We start from the raw sequence: 24,011 nt of genomic DNA, 5'->3' as shown, positions 1-24,011 counted from the left end.
GTCTTTTTTAAGAGAAAGTGTTAAGAAAGTTTGTATTATAGATAGATTCAAGTCAAACATATCCCATTTGGTTCAAAACTTTTCTAAACTTTTAAGATCTGACACTCTAAATCCTTAATCTAACATGTTCCCACATAAAAATGAGGGCTACATAATAATAGTCAAAGATTTTCATTTCTTGAAGTCATCTTTATCATCAAGGGGAATTGGTCTGTTCCTCCAAAACACAGCAAGAATACTCTCACCGAGCTGCATGAAACCATACTTTCAGTAAACTTAGATCTGATTTTAAACCTTTACCCGCGTGCGTTGTATTGGTTTTTTTGTTTCTATTACCTTCTTGGCTTAAGTCATTAATGTTGTTCTGTGCTCTTTGTATCCAACCTTTTCTCTTCTTTGATTTCCTTTCCTTTTTCATGAATCTGTCAACCCCACAGCTACTTTCAGAGGTTTGTATCTTCATTTTCCTGTTTTGCTAAGTAAGTATTAAAAAGTTTTCATTTTTTCAAATATCATTTTGTAGAGATCTGATTTTATACTTCTGCCCACTTTCTTTCATTTGGTTCTTTTGTTTTTATTACCTGATTATGTTAAGTCATTATCTCACTTTTTCTCCTTTTTGATTTGTTTACGGTTTCAGTAATCTGTCAACGGCACCGCTACTTTTATAGGTTTGTTTCTTGATTTTCATGTTTTCAAATTGATTCCCCAGTATATCAAGCACCAAGGAAAGATTTTTTCCTTCTTTCGTCCGCATGCAAAAGCAAGAGTCTATGGTTATATGAAATTGGTAAGATTTCTCTGTTAGGGTTTCCACTTTCTGTCTATCTGTGTATTATTTCAGAAATTTCAAAGTAAGGGTTTTTTTTATGCTAAACAAGAATCCTCTTTTTCAAATCTCCTTTGAAAACGTACCTAAAATTCCATTTATTTGCATAGAAGGGTTTTCCGATCATGCTAGCAATTTCAAAAATTGTGTACTTTCAACCTTACTTTTCAAATTCAAACCACAATTTCATTAATCGCAATCCTGGAAGTTGAAATGTTTGCACTTTTTACAATTTCGATTTTTTATAGGTTTAATCTCTTCTATATGAAACCTGACATGCTTAACTTCGTTTTTGTCATTCATTGAACTTTTGTCATCCATCTTTATTCTTAGCTAAAAAAACTATATCCGATTTGAAAATTGGAATGTTTGTTTTTGTCTCACAATATTGTTATACTTTATTATGTTTTCTTACTATTTCCACCTATTTCACTTTGAAATTGTAAATTTGTTTTTTTGATATTTTTGAAAATAATTTCGTACCACCTCCTCAGTATATATATATATATATATATATATATATATATATATATATATATATATATATATATACACACACACGTATATGGGTATGTTTTGTGTTTCACATTGACCATTGCATTCTACATTTTCCTTTTACTCAAAGGTCACCCTTACAATGTCTGTGTCAAGACAAAATACAAATTGTGTGAAAGATGTTAATCCACAAAGTGAAAATTGGATCCTGATAGCAAGGGTTATACGTTTGTGGTTTGTTTCTGATTTCAAGAAAACAAAGTTTCCATTCTCCATGGAAATGGTCATACAATACAAAGATGTAAAATACTTTATCATTTTCTTTCATATTTTTTTTATTACAGTTTAATGTAATTTTTATTAATCATGCTTAATGTTTGTTGCTATCTTTCAGGGTGATAGAATTCATGTTTCCGTTAGAAGAACTCTAATTTATAAATTTCAAAATGATATTTTTTAGGATAAAGTTTATTCCTTCAATTTCTTTAGTGTGTATACTAATTCAGGATCTTATCGCACTACCTGTCACCAATACAAAATCAATTTTCAGTTTGGAACCAAAGTAACCTCTATTGGTAATGATCTGGTCTCATGTCCAAAACCTCATTACACACCAATTTCTGTGTTAAAGGCGCCTAGATTTGATACGGACTACTTAGTCGGTTAGTAATATTCTTTTACTTGAACAGATTTCTTTGAACATGTTTTTAAATGAATATGTTTTTACATATGTTATTGGAATATTAACTGGTGTGGGAACTGAAAGAGAGCTGAATAGATCAGGGTCAACAACTAAGTTAAATGCCTTTTCTATTGAAGCTGATGGGTAAGCTAATATTTTGTACCATAACTAATCCAAAATATTTGTTCTTACAATTGTAATTTTAACTTACAACAGCTACCACATTGAGTGTACTTTATTTGGTAACTATGTTGATGAGCTCAATGCATTTCTGTCATTTGGAGAGCTGGAAAATATTGTCATCAGTGTGCATTTTGCTAAAGTAAAATTTTTTCAGGGTATGTGAAGTGGTGAATTTCTAATTTATTTATATTTTTTATTTTATTATTTTATTTACATTATATTTTAATGTAGACAAGGTTTTTATACAAAATTGCTTGGAATGTACGAAAATAATATATAATGATAAGTCTAAAGATGCAACCGAACTCAAGAAAAGGTTAGTTTAATATATTATTTTTCGATAATTAAAATGTATGAACCTTTCTAACTACAACTTTTACATCTGTAGGATGATTGAAAGTACGGATTCTCCTACACAGGGACTCAGTCAATTGTGTGACTCTGGAAAACAGAATGTTGAGGATGAATTCATCACCTTCATTCATAGAAATACTATAAAAGGCCTGAAAGATTGCAAAGAGGTATTACTAATGTTTTTTAACAGTTTATTGAAATCGATTATTAATATTTGAAGATCATTTTTTTTTCTTTTTACAGGAAAGCACTTTTGTTATCTTAGCTACAATAAAACATATTGTGACTGATGACGATTGGTGGTACACAGCTTGCTTATGCGGTAAAGTTGTTTACCCTGATTCCAAAATGTTTTTTTGTGAGAAATGTAACAAACATGTTATCAAAGTCCAACACAGGTAGTGTTTGTACTTGCATGAATTTATTTTTAATTACATATTACATATTTCTTAATACTTATTATATTATTATATTAATTATTTTTTACTTATTTTAATTAATAATTTGTTAATAATTAACTATTAATTATTTTCGTTAAATTATAGATATAATTTGTAAACCTTTATGTATTTTATATTTCAGGTATAAGCTGAAGCTGCGAGTGATTGATGAAACGGATTCTACGACTTTCGTTCTATTTGACAGGGATGCCACTACACTGATCAATAAATCTTGCGCCGAATCATTTGAAAGTCATGATAAGGTAAATTATCGAACCATGCATTTGTTTATTTATGCATATAAGAAAAGGTTATTATATTCATTGATATTTTTTTTTAATATTTAGAACGGTGATTCTGGTGTACTACCAAAAGACTTTGATCTTTTGATTGACAAAGTTGTGTTGTTTAAAGTTGGTTGTGTTAAAGATCAATCTCTTAGGTTTGATCAATCATTTTGTGTCAAAAAAGTTTGTATTGATGATAGTACTATACAAAGGTTTTGTGAAGGTCGTGTTGAAAATGTGGTATGTTTCCTAATTTGAGTGTATTCTTACTTACATTTTACCCTTAAATTGGTTATTTGTACTGTTTTTGCTTAATTTAATTTACTTATCATTTTGTGAAGGAACTTCATTCTCAGAAGAAAAGACTGTGTACTATTAAAGATGTCCAACAGGATGAGTCTTCTGTACCACTTTCTCAGGTAATTATCATTTAAAGTATTAACTTAAAAAAGTGAATAATTTACTCTTACTAATATGTTTTGTTATCATCGCAAGATTTATTTAATAAATTCTCCACTGAAGTTGCTGAATTGCAATCTAAAACTATTGATTTAGGCAATGATAGTGTGTTAGGTACTGCTACTGAATTTGTTGTTCCACGGGTTACAAGAGATTTTGCTTCACCTGCTCACACACCTGATGATGATATCCCGCTTAGGGTATTAAGGAAAAATATCAAGATCGAAAAGGAAGTACTATAATTTCATACTATTTCTCTAACGTTTTGTAACTTGAATGATTTATTTTCATGTATTGTAGACTTTCTTTAATTTCTATGTAGAACATGTTATGATGTATTAGTACAATTCTATTTTTAAATCTCTTTATGTAATATTGTTAGTTTCATATGTTGACATTATCTTTGAGGTACGTACTGACTTTATAGTTCATTTTGAAGTTGTTATATTTTTGTTTTTTTTTCAATTTTATGTCTACATTTTAATTTATTTAATGAGTTTGTTTTGTGTAATTCATATTATTGCATACTTTTTGTAACTCTATTTTGTAACAATGGTTCTTTCATTAAATATCAGAATCGTAATGGTAAGTGCCTCGACTTTTACTTTTTCTTTAATTCATAAATTTATATAGAATTATATAATATTTTAATAATTATAATTTGTATTTTTTTTTAAGGTTATTGAAATATTGTTTTCCTTTCCGAGGGAATTTTTTCCTTTATTACAGGTATTGTTTTCCTTTATTAGAGTTATTCTTTTTTCGTCAATTCATTTTTTATACATAATATCTTAGTATGTGATAAAAAATAAATCTTTGTGTAATGATATGTTTGTCCTTATGAGAAAGATTTTTTTTAAAAAAAAATTCCCCTTACACTCAACCTCTAAGGATTCAAACGGATATAGACGATAGCATTAACTACGTGTCAGAGCAATTAATGCATCACTTCATTTTTTAATTTTTATTTTTGCATAAACGGTCTCTTTTGTATCTTTTACACTTTTTTCAAAGTATTCATTTCATCTTCTAAGACTAATTTATTAAAAATTATGGATAGAAGTAATAATTACAGAAGTTAAAAATATTATATTTTAAATTCAATATGAAATTATATTTTCAATTTTAAATTTTAATTACAGGTATGTTATTTAATGTTAGACGTTTAAGTATTTAATTTAAATATATGTATATATATAATATGATATATTAATAATAATATATAACATATATAATATATTATTTAATATGTTTAATATATTTTCTATATTTTATATTATATTTATTTTATACTTATGTATATATTTATTTATTTATTTATTATTTATTTAGATATAATACAGTTTTATGTTCACTATTTTAATTTATTATTATATAATGCTAATTAATTATTAATTATACGTGTCATTAATATTCATTTTATTTATCTATTGAAATAGTTGTATTTTTATTAATTTTTTATTTTGTTAATAACTTATTTAAACTGAAAAAACACTGTTGTATAAGGCAATGTAAAATGGAAACGTCAAAGAATAATTACAGGTAACAACTAACCTACTATGCTTTTTAAAGTTTTGTCTTTTCATATTTATTTTTCTTTACTTTAATATTATTTATTTATTTATTAATTATGAATATTTTTTCTTAATTTATTTTACTATCATTATTGGATTTTAATTATTTTTTTTTATTATTTAATTTAGTAACTGAAAAGACATGTTGCTTCAGAGGAAATTTAGCGTAGATTTGTGACTGAAAAGGTATGATTGCTATATATAAGTAACGTAGGGCTTTCTATTACTCACAAACCTATTGTTATTAGTCTTTTATACTTCTTCGCTACTTCCATTATCTTCATCTTTCTTTTTCTCATTGTCATGGCTGTCATTCCTGAAGAGATCGTAAAACTTTGTGGTAAAGGTTTATTTACAACAGTTAACATTCGTGGGGAGGTATGTTTTTGGTTCTGAAATTCCTTACTTTTCATAGTTTTTTCAGTTCTTTGAGTATTTTTATGGTTTTAAAATGGATAGAATGGACACGTGGATCGTGCATTCGCCATCGAGTTTGAAAATGAATTGGAGGAGGAATGGACCCTCAGCAACAATCAAGGCAATATTCATATAGTATATTATAACAAAGATATACTTTGTCCCCAAATTGTGTATGGATGGTCCCGTCTGAGTGATTTTTATGGGTTTAAAGGTGACCACAATATATTGTTTCGTTACGTGGGTAATAACTCCTTCCATATAACTATTTTTATGGGGGATTTATGTGAAATGATTTTGAAAAAATTTCTGAAGGAAGTTGAAGGGAGGTTGCCGCTCAACAATGGCCCCTTTATACATTTTGGCTTAAAGTTGAGTTCAAAACAGGTCTTTGGAGGATATGTGGTAAGTTTACCATCCTTTCTTTTTAAATGGATATTAATATATTCTATTTCTTTTATTAACTAATTATTAACTAATATTTTCGTTATTGTTTAAGGATCTGCCTTCTCCTTTTTCTGAATATATTCGTAGAGGGAAGTTCAAGAAGGTTAATCTACATGGATGGCTACAAGTTGTTGAATGCACCATTTTCAAGTCCAGGTTTTCTTCCAGAAGCGTTACACTCTGTAGCGGGTGGAAACAATTTTGTCGTCTTCATTCTATTCATGAAGATGACAAAATTATATTTGAATGTTATAACAAGAAGCCCTCTTCTGATATCAGGGTTCTACTACTGATGACGTGTCACTACAAAAGACTTAGTGCTTAGGATAATCAGTTATTGTTTTGAACTATATTAATTTGTTTAAGTTAATTTATTTTTGCAAGTATTGCTTCTTTTTGTTGGGAAGTATCCAGTTTCCACTTTGAGGAAACAAGAACAGTTTATTTTGTTTACTCTTTATTTTTATTTGATTGTGGTTCTGTTTAATTAGCTCATCTTATTTCTTTGTATTTATTGTTTAGTGTTTCTTTCTTTTCAATATGTATATGTATATATATGCTTTTAATTTTTCATTTCTTATCTGGCATATTAATAATGTGTTGGCATTTCTAAATATGCTCAATGCTATAAGAATTGCCAGTATATTAAAAAAATCATAAGTCTGGTTTAGATTGTGGAATGCATGCATATTAATTGGATTTTCTATACAATGTTTATGTTTATATTTTTTATTATTAATTATTAGTTTATTAGTTATTGTTGTATTAACTATTTATTTTATCTCGAAACCTTTTGATGTACATTTGTTTGTTTTTCTGTATCATTTTTCTAATTTTTTAAAATTTTTATGAATACTATTTCATTTTCAAAATATTTCTTATATATTTCTGGAGGTGACTTCATAGTTCAATATGAATTTGCCTACAATCTGTTTCTATTGGAAGAAACACACATTTTTTTATTTACAAGGACTTGATTTGGTATAATGTAATGAATTATACTTTTACTTGCACTAATTATTTTGGAGTATTTTTTTTTGCAGGTTGAACTTAACGAAGGAAGTTGGTCTTTAATACTTTATTTTTTATGTATATATATCTTATGGGAACATAGTATAAGAAATCGTTTTATTTAATTTAAATTAGTTTAAATTGTAATGTATTGTAATTTACAAGTCATTGTAAAATTATGTAATTTTAATGTTAATTTTTTGTGTGTATTATATTTAATTAAATTAAATTTAAACTTCTGAATTTCACTATTTCTATATTTCTATATTTCTATATTTATATATTCCTCACTTTCACAATTTTTATATTTAACCAGACTTATTATAATGTTAAAGTTCAATAAAAAAAAGTTAAAATGTTAAATAGCATAAAAATATTATTAAGAAAAATTAAAAAACCCGAAGAAAGGAAATATATCTTATTTTCAAAAAAAAAAAGTTGTATAAAGTAATATTTAAGAATTCGAGAACTTTCAAGTAATCATTAGTTCCACACTGACTACAAATTTCGAAGTTAAATTAAATATTAAAAATAAAAACAAATTAAAATAAATATAATATTAGTGCAGATTCAAAATAACTTAATAACACAATTTTCACTGTAAATCATTAACAAAATGACTGAAGAAGTTTCTGGAAAAGCACATAAAGTTGGTTCTCCTAATATTAGTTCAAACTCATTTGTCCCTTATCATCTTCATCTTCTTCGACATTCATAAGCCAACTGATATCTATTTTTTACATTTTAGAAACAACCTTTGTCTCAACATCTTCTTTTTGTTCATTATATTAGATATCAGATACCAGATCTGCTCTCCATGGTCTACTATGTTTCTGCTTGGTTCTGGAAGATACAACTGAAACGCTGTAGAACGGAAAAGGTAATTAAAGCTTGGATTTTTTTCATTTCGACCATAAATATTAATTAAAGGTGCATGCATTTAAGACATAAAAACTCTTTCTTTTCTTCTTTGATTTCCCAGTATAGAACTTGGTAACAATAGGCACTGTAGAGGTATCCATGGAATGGAAAAGGTAATTAAAGTTTGGATCTTTTTTCATCCTAACCCTAAATATTGATTAAAGTTTCCATTTTTAAGTGTTTTAAGTTCACAGATTTAAGGTATATACATTTCATAAAAAAAATGTGCTTATAATAATTATTTTAAGTTCTGTTTTAGTGAAATTAGTAAATACAAAATGAGAATATCTGTTTTAGTCACTTTTTTTTGCGGTATACATATACTACATGTTCTTGCATGTTGTGTATTATTTCAGATATATCCAATGGAAGGATTCCTTTTTTTTGTTAAACAGAAAAGCTGTTCTAGAATGGTGCAAAAGAAAGTTAGCCAAAGTTCCTTTTTTTTGCTTAATAGGGTTGTCAGATCAGGGTATATTTTTTAAATTGATGTACTTTATGTTTCTGTTTTTGGAGGTTGCTTCGTTCTTCTGTGGTTTAAGAGATGATTGTTCCTAGATAAATGTCCGTCCAGATATATTACTATATTTATTATTTACTATATATATTATTATATATACAATCTGATAAATTTATTCCCTACAGATTTCCTTTTTCAAAAGTCAACCAACAATTCATTAATGAGAATGCTTAAAGTAGAACGTTGTTCTTTTGCACTGGAATAGGAAATTGTTTTCATATCTTAAAAGTTAAGTTCCCCTTTTTCACAACAACTTCTACATATGCATTGCATGACCTTTCTTCATCGAACATTGATACTACCTAAATTTTTAAATTTTTTATTGTTCTTACATTTCGAAGTTTGATTGTTTATTATGCAAAATATAGAAAAATTGTGCAAGTGTTATCCCTTTTGAAAGGTAAATTTTTGGTTTAACATTTTTAAGTATTAAATATAATTATTATATAATTATATAAATAGATATGATTATTATATAAAAATATTACACATTTTTTTTCAATATTTTAATATTTAATTAATAAATTTATTATGTCAAAGTAATAACATAAAAGGGAGTTTCGTGCGTGACCATATACCGTCAAAATTGGCGCCAAAACAAACGGCCAAAACAAACGGCCAAAACAAAGCTACTGTGAACAATATATTTTACATACTTACTCCTGAAAACAGTACATACTTTTATGGCTGAAATAATTGTTCTTACTACAATACTCCCTAAAGTTCAATCATTCAACTTTCAATAGTTATGGAGAAACTGAAGCAAAATATTAATAGAAGAAATAGGATTGTTAGCCTTTCTCAAACAAATTCTAATGCATCAGATATAGCAACTACAATGTATATTTATATTTTTAAGTGTCATATATACATACATATAGATATAGATATATATTTCAAAATTATTTTCAGAAAACAATTTCATAGTCTATTATCATCTATATATAATCAACTATCACGCCAATTTATGGTAAAAATATATAAAAAATAAATGGTATGTTATAGTTCTTAATAGATTTATTGTTTGTTTATGATTTGACCTATTTTTTTAAATGATTTTTATTTTCCAGAGAGTCAAAATCCAAACACAACATGCATATCTGAATCCCGCAATGGTAAGCATAACTTTAAGTATATTGTTTACTTCAAAGTACTCTATGTTATTTATTTATCATTTTCACTGTAATTTTTTTTTTTAGTGCTCGCAGTTGATAAAGGAAAATATGCCAGAAGAAAAAGAAAAAATATATTGTATGAATTGCGAAGAGAGAATGTCAAAACAACATGTAGTCAACATAATTACCTTTTTTTTATCATTAATAATACTAAATGTCAAAATTTATCCATGTATTTTTATTTTGAAACAAGTTAATCCAAATGCAATACACTTAACTCATAATTCTATGAACTTAATTTTACTGGTATCTAATTTTTTTATTATATATATTTAAAAATTAGGTTCATAAAAGAAGTTAATAATCAGTTATGATGTAAGAGTGAATCAACTCTCAACACAATTTATGGTAAAAATATATAAAAAAATAGATTGTATGTTATAGTTTTTAACAACTTATTATTTTACATGGGTTTTATTCTCCAGAGAATCAAAATCCAAACACAACATGCATATCTGATTCCAACAATGGTAAGTGTAACTTTAAGAATATTCTTTACTTTCAAAGTACTTTATCCTATTTATATATGATTTTCGTTGTAATTTTTTTTTATTTTAGTTCTCGATGCTGATAATGGAAAATATAACAGAAGAAAAAGAAGAAATATATTATATGAACTGCGCAGCAAAAAAGTTAAAACAACAAGTAGTGAAACCTAAATACCTTCTTTTTATATATATTTAGATTTAAATTTAGATTTAAAATATAATTAACATTATTTGTCATCCCTTTACCTTATTTATCACCAATTCTGACTTATTGTTGTAGGTGGAAGTACTCCTAACTCATGTGAAGATCTTGGTTCTCCAACATCAGGAATTATGATAACAAATATCCCTGTTTATGAGAAGTTTACTCCCAACAATCAATTAATGCATTCAACAACCAAAGTATTGTCATCAATGAGTACTGTTAGTAATGTAGAATTGCTTCAAGGTTAGTGAAAACGTATTATAAATTTTATTCATTACAATTTAAACTAATACTACATCAATAAACATTTGAATTTTTATATATACTGTTTTTGTGGAATCAATTTTTTTTTTATATTAATCAGATGTTGCCAAATCTGCAAAGGTAGAAGGGGGAAACTTCATTTATGATCAGCGAGAAAAGGTTGATCAAACAAGAGGTAATAACAATGACATTTTATTTCATTTAACTCTCGCAATATGTCATTCAATGAAATTTGTAATTATATTACTAAAGTCAAATCTTATGCCTAATTTATTTTTTTGTAGGTCAAACTATTGTGAACTCAAGTAAGAAATTTTTGTGTCAAACTTCTCAAAATACAAGCATAAATGATTCTATCTGTGCAAAACTGACTCCTGATAATGAATTCAACACCATGCATTCAATTCCAAAGGTATTGTCATCAATGAGTACAATTAGTAATGAATAATTTGGGCTTACAGTGCAACTTCATGGTTAGTTCTAATGGATCATTCAACTGTTTTCATTACAATTATAGTATTATTACAAATATACAGAGAGTTTAGATTTATTAAGTATAGTACTAATTTATGTTTTACTATATTTTTTCTAAATCAGCTGAAATCATTAAGTAGTAATAATTATCATATATATATGATTCAAACACACTCAAATGCTAAAGTTCTTCAAATCATTTTTCAAAGATTAACTTTAATGTAAAATAATTTATAAGTTCTTATATACTGATGTTAATTGATTTATCTTATTCGATCACTCATTGAAAGTTTTTGTTGTAGGTCAAAGTACTCTTAAATCAAGTCAGGATTTTGCTTCTCAGACATCTGGAATTACAGGCTCAAATTTCCTTTCTTCTCATAAGCTTACTCCTAAAAATCACTTAAACATGATGAATTCTACTACCAAAGCAATGTCATCAATGCAAACAATTACTCATGGAGACATTACCCTCACTCAACTTCCTCATGGTTAGTTTACGATCAATGATTCGTTATATTTGATTACAATATCTAGCAATAACACATTATAATTTTATTTCTTTATTTTTTGAAAAAAATATTTTTTTTTTCTTTGATTTTGTGCACATTTTGGTAAAGCTGCAAAAGGGTGATCAAGCTAGAGGTAGTAGAAATATAGACTGAATGAAAATTCATTTAATGAAAAACACTTTTTTAACCAAAATCATTGTGTTTCGCAATCAGTGACCCCTAAGAATCATTTGAACGTGATGGATGCAACTTCTCAATCATTGTCATGTTTACAAACAATTTGTACTACCCCTAAATTTCAAGGTTAGTTCAGGAAACCAATGTAAATTATTTTTCGTTGATCTTTTTTGTCAATTAAATTTCAAAATCATACTCATGTTTTAGTACTAATTAATTGTTGCTTTGGAACATATTTTTTCCAGGTAATTCAGTTGCAGGGAGTTTAGGGTATGTATTTAGTAACACACTAAACTTACATAACAAGTCCGGTACACACAGTGTTGAAATCATTGAATCAGTGACTCAGAGATTGAATTTTGACGAAGATATCCAAAATGAAGAAAATAATGGTACTAAAAATTGTTAATTTATAATTCTTTTTTTATAAATTTTGTAACAACCACTTTCTTTTATTATTTTTTGTTTCAGATGACACCAGACAAGTTTATAGTTCTGAATTATATTCAAAAGCTGAAAATGAAGGTGCATATCTTTAACTATAACTTCTTCACTTCTTCATGAAACTAAATCAATTTATATCAGAAAAGTAATAGATCACCTTTCTTAATTTTCTGAAAATAGCTACTGTTGAATTTGGACAACCTACTATTCAATGTGAATACTGCTTGGGCGAGGTTTGGTATGAAGAAAGATCTCAGAAATCTAAGATTTATGTTAAGGTTGATTTTTCTATTTGTTGTCAAAAGGGAAAAGTACAACTCCCTTTCTTACAATAACCTCCTAAATTGTTGTTAGATTTATTAAATGGGAAAGATAGTCGAAGTCAACACTATCTACAAAATATTAGAAGTTACAATAGTATGTTTTCATTTACTTCAATTGGAGGGAATATTCACTCTTCGATAAATGATGGATCTGGCCCTCCTCAAGTTATTCTGCATGGACAAAACTATCATAGGATTGGAAGCTTGCTCCCTAATAGTGGATCATCTCCTAAGTTTGCACAACTTTACATATATGACACTCAAAATGAAGTGTCAAATAGATTATCTCACTTTGGGTATGCGTTATTTTTAGTTACTTTAATGACTTACTTTCTATTTACTGGATTAATTCAAAGATCATTTTTAATGATATATTTTTAAAAATTGCATGTAGGTCAAAAGTGAAAAATGTGAAGTTTGACAAATCCTTGATTGAAGATCTTACCAAGATGATTGATGACAACAATGTTTTGGCAAAAACTTTTAGAAGAGTAAGAGAATTTCTACATGATGATGTAAATTCAGATTTTGCATTGAGGTTATTTAGACACCGATGCAAAGATCCAAGAGTGTACAATACCCCCTACAACAGATGAGATAGTTGCATTATTGTGGGTGATATGAGCAACATGGATGTAGGGCGAGATATCATAGTGAAAAAAATATTCAAGACAAATGTATAGACTCCATGAAACACATACAGCCTTTATTCCATTACAATATCCATTAATATTCCCCTTTGGAGAGGATGGGTATCAAGAATAGATTCCAATACGAAATTCTGGAAGTAATAGCAGAGAACGTAAGAGAAGTCGTATTTCATTAGGGGAATTTATTGCATTTAGAATTCAAGAAAGAAATGTGGAGTTTGGGAATATAGTCCATTCACGTCGATTGTTTCAACAATTTTTGGTTGATGCATATACAATGGTTGAAGCTCAAAGATTGTCTTTTATAAGGCTAAACCAAAAAACAATCCGTTGTGATATTTTGCAAGGTGTACAAGAAGCAATGAATCGAGGAGAAACAAATTCTTCTGCAATTGGAAAGCGGATAGTTTTACCTTCATCTTTTACAGGAGGAATGAGATATATGTTCAACAATTGCCAAGATGCTATGGCCATTTGCAAAACATTTGGATATCCGGATTTATTTATCACTATTACCTGCAACGTAAATTGGTCAGAAATACGTAACTTTGTTACCTCAAAAGGATTAACTGTTGCTGATAGGCCAGACATTGTTTGTAGAGTTTTCAAGATGAAATTAGATCAAATGATGATTGACTTCAAAAAAATGACTATTTTGGCAAAGTTAATGCAGGTAATCCACATTAACCCATATTTAACAGTTTGTTTGCTATATTATTATGTATTACATTTTGAAGATTTTTTTTCATATTCTTTCAGGTATGTACACTGTGGAATTTCAAAAAAAAGGGGTTTACCTCATGCCCACATACTACTGTGGTTGGATGGAGAGAATAAGTTAAGAAATCCAACAGATATTGATGGAGTCATTTCTGCAGAATTACCCGATGCATTTTTATATCCTAAATTGTCAAAGGCAGTGACAACCTACATGATACATGGCCCTTGCGGTGTAAGTCGAATAAGTTCACCTTGCATGATTAATGGTAGATGTTCAAAATTTTACCCAAAGAAATTTAAACTGTTGACTACTATTGATGAGGATGGATATGCATGTTATAAACGTCAAGATAATGGAACATTCATTCTTAAAAATGGAATTAAGTTGGACAATAGAAATGTTGTGCCATATAGCCCTTTGCTACTACTGAGGTATCAAGCCCATGTTAACACATAATATTGCAACAAATCAAATTCAATCAAGTATTTGTTTAAATATGTGAACAAGGGTCCAGATAGAGCCAATTTGAAAATTACTACTGCTGATAAAGACTCTACAGAGACCCCAGTTATTGATGAAATTAAACAGTATTATGATTGTAGATACATATCTCCATGTGAAGCTGTGTGGAGAATATTTGCCTTTGATATCCATCATAGATGGCCTCCAGTTCAACGATTAACTTTTCATCTATTGTACGAGCAACCAATTCTTTTTAAAGACAATGAAGACATTGATGAAATATTGAACTTCAATCAACATAAAACAACAATGTTTTTAGCTTGGTTTGAAGCTAATAAAATTTATCCACTGGGAAAAAATTTGACTTACTGTGAATACCCTAGATATTTTGTTTGGATGGCAGACAGAAGAGAGTGGAAGCCAAGAAAAAATGGTGTTTGTATTGGAAGGTTAACATATATTCCTGCAGGGTCAAGGGAATTATATTATCTGAGGTTATTGTTGAATTATCAAAAGGGTTGCTGTAACTATGATAATATCAAAACTGTTAATGGTTTCATTCACAAAACATATAAAGAGGCATGCTATGCAATGGGGCTATTGGCAGATGATAAAGAGTTTATTGATGCAATTATAGAGTGCAGTGACCTTGCTTCAGGAAATCAGTTGAGAAGACTCTTTGTTACCCTTTTAATGATGAATACTATGTGTAGACCAGATGAAGTGTGGAACAAAACATGGAAGTTGTTATCAGATGATATTTTATACCAAAAAAGAAAGGAGTTTGTCCTACCAAGTATAATTTTTTTTTTATTTGAAATTTATAATTTTATAATTGCTATATGACATATAATTTCTTTTCTAGGTCTTAGAATTGAAGATGCTCAAATTCAAAACCTTTGTCTTCTACAAGTAGAAGAGTTATTAATTTCAAATGGTAAGTGTTTGAAAGATTTTCAAAGTCTGCCAGAACCTATTCATTCTGATTCCTTTATTTATCAAAATAGATTCATTATTGATGAATTGAATTATGACAAAATAGAAATGTCTGAAATGCATTGTTCTCTTTTTCAAACTCTTACTCTTGAGCAAGTGGAAGTCTATGAGAATATAATGACAACAGTCCTGTCACACCTTGGTGGTTTTTTTTTCTTATATGGTTATGGGGGAACTAGAAAAACTTTCATGTGGAAAACTTTGTCCACTGGTCTTAGATCAAAAGGGTTTATTGTTTTAAATGTAGCTTCTAGCGGTATAACTTCTTTGTTACTTCCAGGAGGAAAAATAGCTCATTCTACCTTTTGCATTCCTTTTGTAATAAATGAAGAGTCAACCCGCAATATTCCTCAAGGAAGTCTTAGGGCCAAATTGTTGATCAAAACGAAATTAATTATATGGGATGAAGCCCCAATGATTAATAGGTTATGTTTTGAAGCCCTAGATAGAACTTTAAGGGATGTCATGAGAGCTGTAAGTGAAGAAAATGCTCTTAAACCTTTTGGTGGTAAAGTAATTGTATTGGGAGGAGACTTTCGTCAGATATTACCTGTTGTCAAAAATGGATCAAAGTATGACATTGTGAAGGCAACAGTAAATTACTCTAACTTATGGAAACATTGCAAAATCTTAAAACTTACAGAGAATATGAGATTAAAGAGTGATACATCAATTCAAAGTAAAACATAAATAAAAGAGTTTGTTGATTGGATACTTCACATTGGAGATGGAGATATGGAGTTAAATGAGTTGGGACAAGGAATGATTGAAATACCGGAAGAGAATTTAATTTTAGATGTTGAACAACCTTTACTGCAGTTTTGAGTTTGTTTATCCCTCCTACATAAACAATGTGACATCTGATGATTCTTTTGATGATGGTGCAATATTATGTCCAACAAAAGAATGTGTGGATCAAGTGAATGAATTCATTTTATCATTAATACCAGGATCTGAAGTTACTTATTTAAGTTCAGACAGTCCTTGCGAATGTGAAGAACAAGAAAATGCTCAAGCTGAGTGGTTTACAACTGAATTTTTAAATGAGATCAAATGCTCTGGAATTCCCAATCACTGTGTTAAATTAAAAGTCGGAGTTCCAATAATGCTTCTAAGAAATATTGATCAAGCCAATGGACTTTGCAATGGAACAAGATTACAAGTAACTCACTTGGGGAAAAATGTTATTGGTGCCAAAGTTATTACTGGGAAAAATATAGGTGATCAAATATTTATTCCGAGAATGAACTTGACTCCTTCAGAAACAGGTTTGCCATTTATGTTTCAAAGAAGGCAATTTCCAATATCTTTGTGTTTTGCCATGACAATAAATAAAAGTCAAGGTCAAACTCTGAATAAAGTTGGTCTATATCTATCCCGTCCAGTCTTTACACACGGACAATTATATGTTGCTCTTTTAAGAGTAAAATCTAAGAAAGGGTTGAAGATATTGATTTTGGATGATAATGGTATTGCCACAAATTTCACTACTAACGTGGTTTACAAAGAAATATTCAAAAATGTTTGAAGTATTAACTTACAGCGTTACATATGAGGTATGAAAATTATTTAATTATTTGAAATATATTTTTATTTATCATATATTTTTTTGTAATATATGAACAACAATTTAAGAACTGATATACACTATCTCTGATAGGTTTTGATCAATGTTTTAGTTTGACACAAATATTCTTGGTCATCTTGAAAGTATGGTACGTATTTTTTATCAATTTTAGAATGTGTTAGATCTTATTTTGACATATCTTTGTCAAGGTTGGTTAATTTAATTAATGTTTTACATGAATTACTTATAAGAAGAAATAGTTTTGTAAAATTAAAGTTCAGAAATGATGAATCTCTAAAGCACTTGATGAGGTATGCTTACTTAAATTATTAATTTACATAATTTATTATTACTATTACAAATTTCGTGTATCTATTTGTGTACTTAATCTTTTATTCAGGCTCTTGAAAGGCAATGTGAAATTCTTGATTTATGGAGTCAAATTCTATTGAGGGTTGCGTACTGGATGATCATATCTCATTCAAGATATTAAGGACAAATATCAACATTGATTCAAAAGGAAGTAATTTTAATGAAGAAATTTGATGTAGTATTAGCACTGCTTGGACAGTTTTACAGTCTATTCGTTACTCTCTGCATATTATTTAATTTATATTCACACTATATTTTGATGATTTGTAGAATTACTCTTTCACATTTCTTTGTATAATGTTTCGGTTTCATCACAGGACACAATGTTTCAGGTACTCTTAATATTAGAGTTAAAACAATTTCTTAAATTTCAATACGTTTATATATTATATATATATAAATTTTTATTATTATCTTATTTTAATCAGTATTTTTTTTTATAACTGATATAATAAATTTTTATCTTGAATATTTCAGGTGAGTTATTTGTTTCAAGAACCTTTATAGGTATTGTCATCATTTTTGTGTACATTTTAACAGTTTATTTTAATAGTAATAACTATGTGTTTTATTAATTTTTAGCGGTTTTACTATTTGGACAGTTTTAATTTCTTTGTGTAATGTGTTGGTTTCATCATTGGACAAATTGTTTCAGGTCTCCTTAATATTGCAATTAAAACAATTTGTTATAGTAATTACGTTACTTTAAAAAAATTATTTATAACTGATATAATAATATAATAAAATATTTTTCTCAAAATTTTATGTAACATTGTTTATCTTTAGAAACTTTACAGGTGTGTCAATTACATTATAGTTATTCTTCAAATACATGTACTAAATTGAATAATTAATTATTATTTAAATGGTCGATAAATTGAATATAATATTGTTACGACAAATTGCATGCTCTGTCTAACAATGATTTGTTATTTAATCATGTTCTGTTTTTATTACTTATAACTTATACCTTAAATGATTATATAAGTTATTGTGCTCATATTATATCAACATTATGGTCAACAAGATAAAAGGTAGATCATTTCTTATTTTCAAGCCTTTTGTTTATTGATACATGGTTGCATTAAATAGGTATCAGAATAATTAACTCAATAATTTATTTTATTCTTTTTGAGATAGAGTGTGCCCTTTGTATTTTCCTGATACACTTTTTTCGAAATTTAATTGCTTTTTCCTATGTAAAGTTGATGAAGCAGGTAATCATTTCATCTCAATTTCCAAATTTTAGGATTTCAAAATTTATTTTTTTACAAAATAATTTATTTTAAACATTATTTAAATTTTAACCGTTGGATTTACATGCTTATTATTATTATTATTTATGTCAAATAATTATATGTTGTGAGAATTGATTTTTTTTCTGGGACGAATTCTTTTTATGTTATATTTCTCATCATCAAACTTCTTAAAAATGAACAAATTCATTATTCAAAAATATTTATTAAATAAAACAATTTTTTTAAATAAAAAAAAATATTTAAAGGCTTTATTTATTGATACATGCGTGTTTTCCATATATCTGATAGCAATCAACTCACAAATTTACAGATTGTACTTTTTTAGATTGAGTCTGACTTACTTGATTTTGTATTTTTTCAGATACACGTGGCTAATGTAATCTCTCTTACACAGTTGTCAAAATATTCATTTCTCTTCCCTTTTGGTAGATATAGATAATCATTTCAACATTAAACATTAATAGTTTAAATTTAAATTTCGCTTCCCAACAATCATTTCTTTATATAATTAAAATTTAATTCAATTTCAATATTATTTAAATTTAACTTTATTCTTATTATAATTAAATATTAAAAAATTTATATACATAATATATAATGTTATATATATATATATATATATATTATAATTACGTATTCTGTATTATTATATTGTAGTATGTCTGTTATAATTCAGTTTAATTGTTATTTTTAATATTATTAAATGATTATTAATTAATTAATGATGTACTTGAAATGAAAGATACACTGGACAAACCAAAGGTCATAACATTGTGGTGTTTTTTATTATTCACAACCGTACTCATTTCTACCAAATCTTCTATAAAATATCCTCCTCTGCTACTTTTTTTCTGGTGCTCTACTACTTTCTTTCTAGTGGTTTCTCTAATATTCTTTTTCTCTCCTACTGAGTTCTTGGTGTTTTCTCCACTACTCATTTAATGGCGCCCAGTGCTGAAGAAATCATTAGACTTCAAACAAGAGGAGTCTTTTGGTGCATGAACAGCCGTGGTGAAGTATGTATATTTATCTTTTTTTCCAAAATTTCTTCTTTTCAACATTTTCTTCATTTCCTGACATTTTTTTTCTTTATTTCATAAAAAATAGCTTGGTTATTTAGATCGGGCTTTCGCCATCGAGTTTCAAAAAGAACTGGGAAAGGAGTGGACCCTGGCTGATTCAGAAGGAAACCTCCATATAGTGGAATATAACGAAAATTTATTGTCGCCGAAAATATTGAGTGGATGGTTTAATTTATTTGATTTTTATGGTTTCATAGATGATAACTACATTTTATTCCATTATGTGGGTCACAACGCCTTCCATATAACTGTTTATATGGATGACGTCCCTCAGAGTGGAGTAAATCGTTATTTGGAAGAAATTGAAGGGAAGGAACCCTTAAGCATTGGTCCCTTTGATCATTTTTCCATAAAGTTGTCTCGATTAAGTATCAAACTCAGTTATCTGGTTAGTATAAAATTGATTTATTTAAAAATGTTTTGTATTTTATTCTACTTCATTTCTATTTTCTTATTATTTCAATATTGTTGTAGGATCTTCCTGCTAAATTTTCACAATATATTCGACAAGGGAGATTCAACAAGGTTACTCTGCATGGTCTACTAATGGATGTGGAATGCAAGGTCTTGAAAGGGAAGCCTCCTTCTAGACGGATTAAACTTGGAAAAGGGTGGAAGAATTTCTGTAGTCTTCATTCTTTTCGTGAAGGAGACAAGATTATCTTCGAATGTGATACGAGAAATCCTTCTTCTCATATCAGGGTTTTGTTACTTACTTCTATTCACCATTTAAGTTATCCTGCATAATTTCGTTTATTATTCTCATAGCATAATAGTTACCAGTGACTAAGAAAGTTCATACATATTTATGTTTCTGCTTGGACTTTTTTGGAAAACTGAACAGTTAGGTACTCTTTATGTTTATATTATATTCACTATATGTTTCTATTTAGTAGTGTTCATATTCTATTTGTTCCTCTGTTTATTACAAATTTGTTTCATTATCTGGTATATTTATAATAGGTTGGCATTATTACATATGCTTAACACTATAACAATTGTCAGTATATTAAAGTCAGAAAAATCTTTTATCATATTTTTTATTATATATATTTTGTGTTAATATTACAGAATGCTTATATTCGTTTTATTCTTTGTATATTGTCTATTATTAATTAGTCATTCAAGTATTAATTGTTGCTTTTTTTATATATAGAAACCTAATGATGTATATATGTTTATTATTGTTGTATGGTTTTTAAGATCTTTAGTTATTTATATAATAGTATTTCATTATGTTTTAGTTGTATTATATTACATTACATTTTAATTTAATTTATATCATTAAAGGTGAATTCATAATTTAATATGATTTTGCCTACAATCTGTTTATTGAAGAAACACACATTTACTTATAGTTTTTTGTAATAATTGTACTTGGTATCTCCTTAATTCTATTTTTTAATTGCAAAGATTTTTTGGAGAGTTTATTCTATTTTTTAATTGCAAAGATTTTTTGGAGAATTTTTTTGCAGATTAAATTACAGTTTGAAGATAGGTGAAGAGGACTTCACCATAAATACGTAATGGATACATAGTATTAGATAATTGTTTATATAATAATGTATTTGTTCAAATTATTTTATTGTATTGATATTGTATTGTAATGTATTTATTATGGCCAAAATATATTCATGAATTTTTAATTACTTATGTTATATTATATTAAATTCATTAATATACTAAAAGTATATAAATTTATACTATTGCAATATATTTAATTTCATTTCATCAACTTAATAATTTATATATATCTAAATAAATTTATTATTTTTAATATTAATATTTAAATATAAAAAATTTGAAAAAGTCACGTGCGTTGCACGGGTCAACGTACTAGTAAATATAACAAATAGAAGGCACTTCCGGGGTAAGTTTTAAAAAAAATTCAAAAAGAAAAAAAATCAAATTTTAACTAAAAATAGCAAACTGAAACTCATTCTGGGAGTAACAAGTGGCACTCTATATGACTTACACGTGTGCAAAACCCCATTTCTTTAAATACTCCCTTTCTTTATACACACTTTCAGCGTTTCTCTCTCCTATTACTCAACTTCCCCAGTTTCTCTTCTCTGGGTTTCATGTGGTTCTCTCATATTTCTCCAGGTTATTATTTATTCTTTTTGGGTTTTTCTTATCAATCGTTCTTTTCATGTTTCTGATGATTATTTTCTTCTTTGGGTTTCCTGCATGGTTCTTCTCTGAGTTTCCTATGGTTCTCTCCTATTTCTCCAGGTTATTATTTCTTCTTTTTGGCTTTTTCTTATCAAAGTTTCGTTCTTTTCATGTTTCTGATGATTTTTTTCTTCTCTGGATTTCCTGCACGGTTCTTCTCAAGGTTTCCTGCGGTTCTCTCCTATTTCTCCAGGTTATTACTTCTTCTTTTTGGATTTTTCTTATCAAAGTTTCGTTCTTTTCATGTTTCTGATGATTTGTTTCTTCTCTGGTTTCCTACACGGTTCTTCTCTGGGGTTTCCTGCTGTTCTCTCTTATTTCTCCAGGTTATTATTTTTTCTTTTTGGGTTTTTCTTATCAAAGTTTTGTTCTTTTCATGTTTCTGCTTTTTTTTTTTCATCTACATTTCATTTCAGTTTCTTTTTTTCATCTACATTTCATTTCAGTTTCTTCCGCAACCACCGCAACCAGTAGTGGAATGGATTTTCGTTCATATCCATTGTATGTTCAAGCACCAAGGTAAAATCTTTTCCAGGGTTTGTCCTCATGGTTTGGACTTCCACTCAGAGATATTTTTTTGGGATTTGCTTATCAAAGTTTTGTTTTTTTCATGTCTCTGCTGATTATTTTCATCTATTTTACGGTTTCTTTGCTTCTTTGTTCTTGACATTGTTGATTATGTTTTTTTTTTACGTCTCATGGCATAAAAATGATATTTTTTTTTTCTTATCAAAGTTTCAATATTGTCATGTTTCTGCGGATTATGTTCATCTCTTTTACCGTTTCTTGCTTCTTTGTTCTTCACATTGTTGATTCTGTGTTTTGTTGTTACGTTTCATAACATAAAAATGATATTTTTTTTGGTTTTTCTTATCAAAGTTTCATTATTTTCATGTTTCTGCTTATTCTTTTCATCTCTTTTACCACTTCTTTGTTTCTTTGCTGATAAAATCGTTAATGGAGTTTTTTTTTACTTAGGATTTGGACTTCCACTCAAAGAGATCTCCTTTTTGTTGTTAAACTTTCTTTGGCAAATTTTTTACACCTTTTTTTCATCTATATTTCAGTTTGTGCAGCTTCCTGTAGTGGAAGTGGAATGGATTTTCGTTCATATCAATAGTATGTTCAAGCATCAAGGTGAAATCTTTTTCTTCCTCTTTTCTCATAGTTGTTTTCATTGTTCATTTTTTTTTCTGATAAAATCGTTAATGAAGTTATTTTTGGGCTACTTAGGGTTTTGACTTCCTCTCAAAGATGTGCATGCAGCAAAATTTTGTTGGGATGGAGGATATTTTGTCAAATCCATGCACTTTGTGAAACCACAAATTGATCTTTCATAGTGGAATTCATATGATGGTGTTGTAAGTGCTGTGAAAATTCAAGATTGTATTCTTCTGAATTTAATTTTCCAAAGACAATGTTTTGATTATAGAGATTCCATTACTATTATAGAGTTATGTAATTTGCAAATTGTTGTAATGTCCACCGGAGAAAATTAATTGTTTACTTTATTTTAGTTATCAAGTTTTGTTTAGATACATGGTCAAATTTTATAATTTCATATTAAATATTATTATGGAATGTTATTTTGTATTTTTTATTTCAATATTTTACTTTATAGTTTACTTTGAAAAGAGACATGAAATGTGTGTTATTTGTTTGTAATAATGTGTTGGCATGAATAAGTTAAACTTCATAAAAAATTATTCTTCAATTTAATGTATTTAATTATATTTAATGTATTTAATTTTATTATTCGCATTAATGTATTCTTCCGAAAAACTTTAACGTTAAGATTATTCGCATTATATTATTCTTCAAAATTCAAATTTCAAAATTCAAATTCAAATTCAAAATTCAAATTCAAAACTTTAATGTATTTAATATTCAAAATTTAATATTTCAAGATCACTAATTACCTTTCTGACTCATATCTTCTTTTTTCTTACTTATTCTGTTGCACACTTATTTCCAATTACAAGATTATTATTATTAATCTTAAAATATTTTCAAATTTTACAATTCCAATATCATTAATTACCTTTC

General features: G+C 27.7%; 1 protein-coding gene and 1 pseudogene across 1 annotated transcript; both read left to right on the top strand.

Moving 5' to 3' along the window:
* The first annotated feature begins 1,466 nt into the window (after positions 1 to 1,466).
* LOC137809315 (uncharacterized) lies at positions 1,467 to 4,071 on the top strand. Its single transcript, XM_068610444.1, has 9 exons — positions 1,467 to 1,607; positions 1,719 to 1,739; positions 2,014 to 2,150; positions 2,578 to 2,710; positions 2,787 to 2,941; positions 3,126 to 3,246; positions 3,331 to 3,510; positions 3,612 to 3,689; positions 4,030 to 4,071. Exons 1-9 carry the CDS (start codon positions 1,467 to 1,469, stop codon positions 4,069 to 4,071), a joined length of 1,008 nt encoding a protein of 335 aa, XP_068466545.1.
* A 9,059-nt stretch (positions 4,072 to 13,130) lies between these two features.
* On the top strand, positions 13,131 to 17,038 carry LOC137809678 (uncharacterized; annotated as a pseudogene).
* The last annotated feature ends 6,973 nt before the right edge of the window (positions 17,039 to 24,011 follow it).

This window comes from Phaseolus vulgaris, chromosome 2 (genome assembly GCF_000499845.2).
Source record: "Phaseolus vulgaris cultivar G19833 chromosome 2, P. vulgaris v2.0, whole genome shotgun sequence".
NCBI classification, from domain to species: domain Eukaryota; kingdom Viridiplantae; phylum Streptophyta; class Magnoliopsida; order Fabales; family Fabaceae; genus Phaseolus; species Phaseolus vulgaris.
Note: the sequence above shows the minus strand (reverse complement) of the source record. Positions and strands in the feature narration are given on the sequence as shown.